The sequence below is a fragment of the Aristolochia californica genome, unplaced genomic scaffold (assembly GCF_029961685.1).
Source record: "Aristolochia californica isolate CCGP_79_NKW_82.1479 unplaced genomic scaffold, dmAriCali1.0.hap1 SCAF_10, whole genome shotgun sequence".
NCBI lineage: Eukaryota > Viridiplantae > Streptophyta > Magnoliopsida > Piperales > Aristolochiaceae > Aristolochia > Aristolochia californica.
Genome location: NW_027181771.1, coordinates 30,697,506 through 30,708,010, shown reverse-complemented (window position 1 = coordinate 30,708,010; position 10,505 = coordinate 30,697,506). Strand labels below are relative to the sequence as shown.

The 10,505-nt window shown below is 34.7% G+C and overlaps 1 protein-coding gene across 2 annotated transcripts; it reads right to left on the bottom strand.

Moving 5' to 3' along the window:
* Nucleotides 1-5,656: 5,656 nt before the first annotated feature.
* LOC137935838 (MLO-like protein 6) lies at nucleotides 5,657-10,280 on the bottom strand. Of its 2 annotated transcripts, none has more exons than XM_068780237.1 (15): nucleotides 10,182-10,280; nucleotides 10,033-10,090; nucleotides 9,649-9,917; nucleotides 9,047-9,163; nucleotides 8,875-8,935; nucleotides 8,668-8,756; nucleotides 7,730-7,804; nucleotides 7,557-7,651; nucleotides 7,415-7,464; nucleotides 7,266-7,306; nucleotides 7,008-7,181; nucleotides 6,865-6,900; nucleotides 6,700-6,767; nucleotides 6,533-6,593; nucleotides 5,657-6,425 (listed from the first exon to the last, which is right to left on the bottom strand). In XM_068780237.1, exons 3-15 carry the CDS (start codon nucleotides 9,910-9,912, stop codon nucleotides 5,991-5,993), a joined length of 1,566 nt encoding a protein of 521 aa, XP_068636338.1. In that variant the 5' UTR covers nucleotides 9,913-9,917; nucleotides 10,033-10,090; nucleotides 10,182-10,280; the 3' UTR covers nucleotides 5,657-5,990. The 2 variants fall into 2 exon arrangements, with proteins under 2 accessions (XP_068636338.1, XP_068636336.1); XM_068780235.1 differs by having other exon boundaries at nucleotides 9,664-9,917.
* Nucleotides 10,281-10,505: the final 225 nt, after the last annotated feature.

Here is a 10,505-nt window from a genome sequence, read left to right as displayed (position 1 = left end):
TAGAGAGATGTCTGATTTTGTCTCTTGCTTGACAGCAGTAAAAGTTTCTAATTGAATAATATAACCTGACCTGACCTGACCAGATGTTGTAATGGATTGGTATCAAAACCAACCAACCACTACGATTGGGGCTGATACATCCCCAAATTTCATCTAGTGTTTGTGATTATCAGAATATAGACAACGAATCTGTTTGTTGTGGAATCAAATGAAGACTATCATGATAGTATTACAACACTTTGTCACTCCTCTGCCTTGAGTTTGCAGTATCAAAAAGCCATAGCAGCTGCTGCCACTGCCATTAATACAATGGCAAATGAATTTGGGAACAACCAGCTTGTGGTCCATGGAGTCATCTATTTGTTCCATGCTTTCATCTTTTAGCAAAAGGGAAGTTCTGATATTTCATGTCAGTTACAAGTTCAGCACGTATACAGTCTCTGTTACTGGAGTAAACGATATTTCTTCCATATGTCTCTACTGTTTGAACTGTCATTGATGAGATGAAGATCCACCCATCTGTTGTTGGACATCCCACCACTTGTTTTCGGATTGAGACTTGGAGAAGACGAGCAGATGACAGGCCTCGGGTGAGGGCTGAACTGATCCAGATAGTCGATAATGCTTACATGCTTCTTACCAGTGTGGTGACTCTCTCATTGAAGATGGTTGGCGTCATATTTGAACCCATCCCTAGTGTTGATGAACTGTGATAAACAAAAAAACTTACTAGTCAACCCACTGGCAGGCTCAGAATCTGTTAAAAATTTGTCACATAGAATTTATCATATTTTTCACACTTTGCCACCTAGCTTTTAGTCATTTTGGTGTAGACTATGACTTGCAAGTCTTATTCTCACTAATAAAATTATGTGAACAAAAGTTTTATCTGCATTAGTTCATTTGTTCTTGAGCAAACAGCTGGGAAGAAATTATGCTTAAATTAGTGGAATAAGGAGCAGATACACATGATAATACTACCCTGTTCAGAACCCATTGAATTCATTCAAACAATGTCAGAATCAGTAAAAGATAGTCTGGTGATGATAGTGAGTCCTCTTGATTATCACTGAAATGCCATGGTTTTGACAATAGTGAAAGTACCGTTTTAATTAGTGAATTTAGATAGTGCCTTTCAAAAGCTAATTTAAAATCAACTTGCAAGTTGATGTGATAGTGTGAAAGAAGAGAAAAGAAAGAAAGCATAGTTCTTGTGGAGAAGATTGAGTAGCTAGTGGAAGAAAAAGTGGATTATCGGTGAAAATAAAAGTGATTTCTTTTTTTGTGTTAGTGTACGCAATGAAAAATAAAGTGGAAAGTAATTTTTTGTGTTAGTGTAGGGTGAAAAGTATAGTGGAAAGTACATAAGAAATTTATTAATAAATAATCTAATAAATTTCACTTTTATAAGTTAGTTTTTATTTAATTTTTTATTAAAAAATTAAAAGAGATTTTAACTTGTATGAATTAGAAAATAATTATAAAATTAATTAATTTTTATTAAAATTTAAATAAAAAATTATTTTTAAGTATTTTCTTAATCAAACTATTAAAATATTAATTAAATATAATATTAAAAACATAAATTTATATAAATAAAAAATCGGATATTTTACTATACAAAATTAATTTTATAAGATAGTTTTATTTAACTAAACGAAAATATTTTTAACATGTTTTAATAAATAATTGAAAAAATTAAGATGATTTATTTAATTAATATATAAAAATAAATTTATTTAAAATATCTAAACTCTCACTCTTAAAATAGTTCATTAACTATAATATTTAAAATAAGAAATATATATAAATAAATAATATTTTTTTATTATATAAATTTTCTTTAATAGATTTAAATTTTATTTTAGATAGTTTTATTGTTTATCGTTGGCCACCATTACATAATTTAATAATATCCAAACACTAAATCAAATTGTTATTTTTGTAATATCTAAATTTTTACTCTTAAATTAGAAATCCAATATAATATTAAAATCATTAATTTATATAAATAAAGAAGAGGGTATTTTATCATATAAAATTTCTCCGATTGATTTAATTTTATAAGATAAATTAACTATTTTTTTAATAAACTAAGATAAATTTAACTTGTTTAAATTAATAAAAAAAGTAAATTAAGATTTTAAATTTAATTAAATATATAAAATAAAATACTTAAACAAATACTTAATTTTATAATATCTAAATGCAACATGAACAAAACAAGATTTCCTTGACGAATTTAAACCCCCTTGACTTCTCTTTCCTCTCCACTGAGGACATGAATGCATGTGACATCTGGATTGCTTATTTGGACAATGGAAGCATGGTAGAAATTGATTGGAGTGCTCAAGGGATTTTAATGCAATTAATTGCTGGCATTTGCAGTTTGCTTTGGACCTTGACCTTAACTTAATCTTCAGAACAATCTTATCAAAGTTGATTTGCACGTAAAATTTTCTATTTTGAAAATAATTTTTTTTGTCATTTTTTTCTAAATTTTTATGTAATAATTAATAAAGAATAAAAAAGTGAAAAAGGTAACAAAAGCAAAATCTTTAGCTTTCTAAAATTAATCCCAATGCACCTTAAAATAATGAAAACGACGAGCAATGCAAAAAAAAGAAGAAGATAAATATAGGAAGCTTCAATCTTCATAAATCAAGTAAAGAAAAAGAGAAAGAAAGAGCAAGAGAAAAGAAATGAAAAGAAAGAGGTTTCTTTTATCTTGTTTGGATGCCCATAGAAAATGAGAGAGTAAATGAAAAAGAAATGTAGTTTTTCTTGTTTGGATACATGTAGAAAATGAAAAATAAAAGAAAATTAATAATATTTTAAAATTGGGACGATTAAAATTTTCTCTCAAGTTTCTATTTCTTTCCTCTTCTCCTCAAATTTCAACATTTTATGAGTGAAAATTTATTAATATTATCTCTTATTTTCTTTTCTCTCAATGATTATCTTGTGCCAAACAATAGAAAATATTTTTCTCACCTGTTTTTATTTTTATTTTATGGGATCCAAACATACCCTTAAATTTTAATTTTAAAAAAATAAAACATATAAAACATAGATTTATAATTGATTTTGTATCCATTGGACATGATTTCTGACTTGTTACATTCATGAAGCTTGAACCAGTTCGCGAATCAATTTCAACTTTCATTGTACTTGGTATACTTAAATTTGGACAACCCATAGTAAAAAAATAGTTAACTAATCAAGTTGTGCCAGTCTTCTATTTTTTGTTAATAGACTAATTATAATAATAATTAAATTTAATTAAATAAATAATATAAATTTTAATAAAATCATGGGAGTAAGGCTATGTTTGGAACACAAAAAGGGAGAGAAAAGAAAATGAAAAGAAGAGAAAGAGAAAGGGAAAAAAAAGAAAAGAAAAAAGAGGTTTCTTTTCTCTTGTTTGGATGCTCATGGAAAATGAGAGAGAGAATGGAAGAGAAATGTAGTTTCTATTGTTCAGATACACCAGGAAAATAGAAAATAAATGAAAATTAAAAAAATTTAAATTTTTGATGATTAAAATTTTCTCCCAAGTTTCTATTTCTTTTATTTTCTCCCCAAATTCCATAATTTTGTGGCTACAAAATGCAAACAAGGTTAATTACCCTAAGTTTAAATATTAAAATTGATGTATATCATAGAGAACTCACATAAATAGAAAGGGGCAAGTATGACCCCCATAACTTGATTTACCCCTATTAAATCCAAATTGTAAATTGACCTGGAAAGTTTGAGACCATTACCACTTAAGCTTGTCGGATTCGATTACTAAATTGCTACAATGTTCTTTTTTAAGATCCTTAAGATTGCCCTCAAATGGGACATAGAAGGAACTTAGATCTCGATTATGATGTGAATACTAGAGAACATAAAATATCTGAGGTTCTTTCATTTATCAATGAAAAGGAGACCGTCTAATTAATTTTTATAGGTGGGAATGTGTTCAAGTCAGGTTATTTTGGTTATTTTATATATGTACATGTATTTATGAAATTACTGCTCTTCAATGTAGCTTCTTTCTACCTGACTTTATACTCTTCCTTTTCCATCTTCAATATTTCTTCAATACCTATTTTTACATAATATTATAGTAGGATATCAGTTTGGACATGGGTTTGAGTTTGGACATGGGTTTGAGTTTGTACTTTGTTTGTATTATCTGTCGTAGACCCATTATTTGTAAGCTTAGATGTGAAAGGAGAGAATTAGTATGAAACAACTCCATGATGTTACATTTCATCATTAGATTTAAGCCAAGAGCAAAAATTAATCAAGCCATAGCATAAAAAAGCTTGCCACAAACCACATAGGGCATGTGCCTTTTAAGGATCTAATGTGGGGGACATTCTAACTAGCTAAAAATCTGATTAAAGCCTTTGCTCAGTTTAAACTACTTAATATTAAATTTTGGGATTTAAGTTATGATCATCATGTGATCAATAAATGGATGATAACTTTCATGCCTTCACATATAAAATGTATTAAGGTTGCCATGCTCGAATATGCCTAGGGTAGAAGCAAGAGTAGAGATGATATTCCTAGTGGAATGGTTCATGGGAGCATTCTCTTTATTTTTACATAGTATTAGAGCAGCAGATTGTTGTTGGGAGCATTCTATTGCAAATTTTTACCATTTTTTAAAAGGACGACTTGTTGGAAGGAGAAAAACTACAAGGTTTAGGGTTTTGATATTGGTTCATCAAAGTTATTTTTTTTCTTTTCTCTGCCATAACCTTAGGGTTACTGGTGTTTATGAATCATTGAAGGATTCTCTATACTTTGATTGCCCTAATTGGGCTTTTTGAGATCTGTGTCACTTAACCCAATGTTGAATGCCTGAGTTATCACCCAATTGATGACATCTGCCCTAATTCCCACCACTTGTGTATGATATTGGTTGAAATAGATGTGAATTGTTGGCTATTAGATTGTTGAAGTGTGCATATCTGGTTTTTGTGTTGTAACCCTAATTTTGTGAGTGGGCTCACCTTAGTGATAAATTTAAAAATTGTCTGAAAGCTTAAATTGGTTATTTTGTGATTATATGTCAGTATTATAGCTGAGATAGGAGAAGTTTAATTTTCTCCTTTTTCCTTCACCCAAATCTTGATTTTCCAAACACAGATGAAATCGTGCCTATTACTACAACTTGAAACTGAATTGATACTCTCAAGCTTCATCCTGTTATCAGCTTGTTGTCAGCTGATACCCCTGATATGACTACGCAAACCTTCTCTTTTTTCTCAGCCCATACGTCCACTCTTCATGGCAAGTTGGTGGGGAAGCCAGGTGTTTGAAGGCCTGACTTGTAACAGTGAGTGATGCTGGGCATGAAGTTGCTCTTCATCACAACTCAAAGGATGTTCTCTTAATTTGGAAGTGAAATGAATATAGACGAAATGGCATTCTTTGTCCCAATCACTGCCTTGTTTCAATTTTCTTTGATATTAGTTTCTTCTTAAATTTTATGTAAAGGTGGAATCATCTATTTATTGTACAGTTCGTGGGTGACTTCTCAATGAAAATTAGGTTCACATACAGAGATCTCTAATGGTGTCTCACTCCTGCTTGAAATGGGTAACCTGATCTACGAAACATAAACTGTAGTCTGTGAGCAAATTCATGCCAACAAAAGCTGTCTCAAGAGATTTGAAAGGAGAAGTTGCTAAATTATAAACAGTTGAATTACAAAAAAGCTTCTCCACATAATGAAATGGTTGGGGCTGAGCGATCGCTCAATCTTGTTCGATATTGATTATTCTGAGAATACAAGCAACAGAATCTATTTCCTAGAAATCAAAAGAAGACTATATTCACAGTAGTGTTAGGACACTTTTGCACTCCTGTGCGTTGAGTTGGCAGAACCAAAAAGCCATAGCTGCTGCTGCTGCCACTGCCATTAATATAATGGCAAATGAATTTGGGAGTGTCCTCCATGAACAAACTCATCTCTTTATTTCATGGCTTCATCTTTTAGCGAAGGAGAATTCCTGAGAGTTTACATTAGTTACATGTTGAGCAGGTACAGTTTCTGTAGCAGGAGGTAACACCTTATCTTCCACATCTCTCTCCTGTTCGAACGGGCTGTAATGCCGTTTTTGATGAGAAGAAGATCCATCCATCTGGTCTTGTGGTGAAGGTGATCCTTCAACATCCCACTGCTCATTGTCAGACTGGTAGAACCTCGGAGAGTTTTGCGAGCTATCTACTTCACTACGATAGTGGCGGAGGAGATGAACAGGTGAGAAGCCATGGGAAGGAGTTGCAGGAGCACTTGACATTGGAGTCACAGATCCAGACAGACGATTATGCTTTACATGCTTCTTGGCACTGTGGTGCCACTTCCTTAGAGCAGTAGCCACTCTCTCATTGAAGATGGTTGGCTTCATATTGGAGCCCATCTGTGAAGAGGATGAGATATCAGAAACTCACAAACTTAACTGTTCTACTTGAAAGTTCAAAATCTGTTCAAAATTTTCCAAGTAAAATTGTAGTAATTTGTTCTTACCTGTGTAACCAATGCATAGAGAGGGAGAGTCACATAGCTACACAAGAACTGAATGAGGACACTGAACCAAATGAAAACTCAACTCAGCTTCATGCATAACCATGTCAATGAAAACAAATATCTACTATTAAATATGAGATAGTAATTCACAATGGTTATCAACTAACCCCATGGAGAGTCTTATAATTATGTCTTCTCTTTCTCTATGGTAGCAAGAACTTATTCCAAACTCATACTGCAAAAAATTAGATTTTTTAGTATCAAAAGAGTTGCTTAAATTCTGTGCTAGTAAGGATGTCTTTTGCAAGGAGTAAGGTTTTTCTTCCTCTTACCCATGCCCAAATGAAAAAGGCAACCTGGAAGGCGTTCTGCATATACCAGAGAGAATTAAGAGGTTAGGGCAATCAAGCAAGAATAAACAGGGAATGGTGAGAAATGGCTTTTCGGTAGGAACTAAAGAGTATGAACAGGTTACCTGAAAGAGAACAAAATGAATTAGAAGCAGAACTAAGCGCGGGCTGTTGAACCAGAAGAGATTATCCCTCGGTTGAACCAGGGGGACACCCTTGACCACATCTCCGCGGTCTTGAATCTGGAGTGCCATCCTCGTGATTATGACTTGAAGCTTCGTTCCCACTAATAAAATGACCTGAAAATGAGATTTTAACCTCCGTTAGTACTATTATTCTAGTGCAGAAGGTTGTCAAAGAGATGACGAAGAGATGATACTTACAATTAGTGGAATGAAAGGCAGATACAGATAAGAATACCACCCTGTCCACAGCCCAATACGATCATTTAAACTATGTTAGAATCAACAATCGCCAGAAGTTCTGTCAGGTGAAGATAATGAATCTTCTTGATTGAATTTGAAACACTTACCATCCGTGTAGAAGAGCAAGAAGACAACTGCAAAGAACCATATAAGGGGGCTGCAAATGTCATAATCTCTAAGTCAGGAGGGATCTTTTGAGCAAGAAGACAAATGCAAAGAACCATTGATTTCTCGTTTAAGTAGATTAACCTGATACTAACAACAACTTTGAAATCCTCTTCGAGGGATCTTTTGATGTATTTCTGGAAATCAAACTTGGTTGCACTTTGAGGGGCCAAATGTGCCTGTAAAAGTTGATATCTCAGATACACAAGTGACTGCAGAGTGACTTAGTAATATGCCCAGGAAGAAGGTTAGCTTACCATGATGAATCCATGTCTGAGAGTGAGATAATCAACTTTAGGAACTGATCTCACAAATTGTCTGAAGAAGCATACCTAAATGAGAAATCAATAATGAAGTACGAATTAGATCAAGGGAAAAAATGCATCGAGGCTCTCTCTTTCTCTAACAAATTAAGCCCCTTTTCAAGACTTTTTTCTATTCTCTCCATCCTGCTTACAAATGCATGCGAGAGCTCGCCTATTCATTACGAAAATGGACCTGTAACTACATTGTTTCGGTCCAGAAGGGGGCGAGTTGCAAAACTGGCTGGTCCTACTATTTAGGCAAGTGTCAACCCACATTTTGTTCCACAAGAGAACATTCTCTTGGCCTATGACCGTGATGGGTGAACCAACTTGTCTGAAATTAAAAGCAGACTTCATCTCCCTGCGGTTTTACTGTTTGTAAGAATGTCATAATGAGCTTTTTTCCCTTTTGGACGGGGTGGTTTGCAATTTGAGAGCACAAAAGAGTCCAAGCAAAAAAGTGGAAGGGAACAGATCATGTCACGGCTTTCACTTATCACAGACATGATATAATGGTTGATCAATGTTTTAGCAACATGACCTGTCCTATTTATTTTTCATCCATTTTTATCATTTCTTACTTGTTTCATTTCGGTTCACTTATCCTCAGGAAGATTTCCCTCATCTCTCTCTCTATCTCTCTCTCTTTCTTCTTTCTTCCTCTTTCTCTTTTCGTATTTTACAGCTTTTCACACTCTGATATAATAAGCTTATGACAGACGTACCATGAAAAGCATGCAGGAACTGTAATTTCAATTTGAACTAGTTCTACTTCTACTTCCATGTACAAGTTAAGGTATGCAGTTTCAGAGTATAGAAACCATTAACAATAAAATTTATTCTATTCTTTCTTTTATAAAGCAAAAGAAGAAGGTCGGTTGAGGACTTACGATCCAAATGAGAACATGAGACCTGCTCCAGAAGTTCATGTGTCGTCGGCCAAAAGACGTGTCTCTTGCGAATCTGAATCTCTCCGGATCTGCCAAGGGATTTCGGTTCAGAGTTGAAGTACAGAAAGCAATTACCAGTCAAATCTGGCGTACTCTTTTTTTTTTTTTTTTTGGTTTTTTTGGGAAAACAAAAACATTTTCAGTTACCGTGAGAGAATTGGTACTCGGCTGTCTTCGTTTCTCGTTCCCATGATTTCCAGCTTCTCATCTGCAATCCAAAACCAAAATCATCTTCCTCAGATGTACAGGTTTCTTGAATTAAAACGAAAATGGAGAAGAAAGAATCGATCAAACGTCTATCATACTTCTGAAGTTTTACCTTGAGCCGACCCAAGGCCATGGTTATGATACAGTAGAAGATGTGGGAAACGGCCAACACGAAGATGAAGATGTGAAGCTGGTGTATTCCGTAGTTCGACACTAACGGGACTTTACCCTGCAGCACAAAGTTTACCACAGGTTACTTCACGAAACGGGTCACGCTCTGTAATTAATCTCCTCTATTGTTTGATTATTTCAATCTTTGTCAAGGCTGTTTGCCATCTATTTTAGAAAATCTGTATCATTCCACGGAAGTAACTCGTGCGAAGATCGAGACCGTCGGCCCAGTTCGTCTGTGACGTGCCCCGATGAATTTTGTTGCAATCGTGGAGAACCAAAGAAGCTCGTAGAAATTTCTTTCGGTTGGTGTTAAATAGTCAAAGCGTTTTAAAAGGTAGTTGGTTTAGAATTGCCCATCGATCTCAGATAAGTCAAACAAAAAGGCGTGCAGTTTGATTCAGACATCAGAAGACTTTCCGTTCTTAACCTGTTTCTATGAAACCATCTACTGATAACGCGGAATGAGAAGAAGAAGACGAATTAAACAAAGCAAAAAAAAAAAAAAAAAAAAAACGAAGAAGAAGAAGAAAGAAACAAAACCCATTTGCTACTTGCCTGCCCACATTTATCCGACACCGCTCCGGCCAAAATTCGTCGACTGCTCCAGAGAAGTTTCCGGCCAATAATCTCGATCGACCCCTGTGATTCGTCGTCTTCTGAAGTGTTCGTGTCTTCATCGGTGGAGGCCTCCTCGGTTTTGATCTTACATGGATGCCATGTATTAGCCACTCTTTCGGGTATACAAATCTTCGATATTTGCCCTTGTGCAACCGTCAGTAACAAGGATATGAAACCCAGCAGCATGAGCTCTGAAAATTAAAAGAGGGCAACAAGTTGAGAATCTTCAGTACTCTTAATAGAAAAGACACCCACCTCAGCTACGATTGCAACTAATTCTCTGCAAAATCCAAGCACGTAAAATACCTGCTTTGATCTTCTCCAGAGCTTCGTACAGTGCTCTCTTATGCCTCTTGGCGAACCACTGCACAGTTTGGGATTCTCACATCAGCTACTACTTAGAGATTTAAAAACTTCGAAATCAAGGAATTAAGAATGAATTAAGCAGGGATCACCTTTCCGACAAGATGAATAGCGTGTTCGATGAAAATCGATATAACAACAAGCACGAAACAAACAACAGCAACTGCCCATGTCGGCGTCTCCTCCAGATTCCTCTCCTTGGCGGCCATCTCTCCTACAATTCAGGTAACTGAAAAACCAGTCACACGAGCCGTCGCCTGAACAGAAGGATGAAGAGCTAGGCAGAAAACACACGTTTCGGAATCCAGTAGAAGAATTCGAGCCGAAGAGATGTATCCAGAAGGCCCAGAACGATCGATCTTCTCAGTTTCATGTCAGCAGCAAGAGTGAACAGCGATTATATAAACACCGAACGA

What these genes read in the sequence shown, in the direction of transcription:
- LOC137935838 (XM_068780237.1), bottom strand. Translation starts at nt 9,912, where the DNA reads ATGCTGCTGGGTTTCATATCCTTGTTACTGACGGTTGCACAAGGGCAA. An exon ending in TGGCCTTGGGTCGGCTCAAG is followed by an intron (nt 8,936 to 9,046) that starts GTAAAACTTCAG and finishes TTTGGATTGCAG; the next exon opens with ATGAGAAGCTGGAAATCATG. An exon ending in CTTGCTCTTCTACACGGATG is followed by an intron (nt 7,307 to 7,414) that starts GTAAGTGTTTCA and finishes GGCTGTGGACAG; the next exon opens with GGTGGTATTCTTATCTGTAT.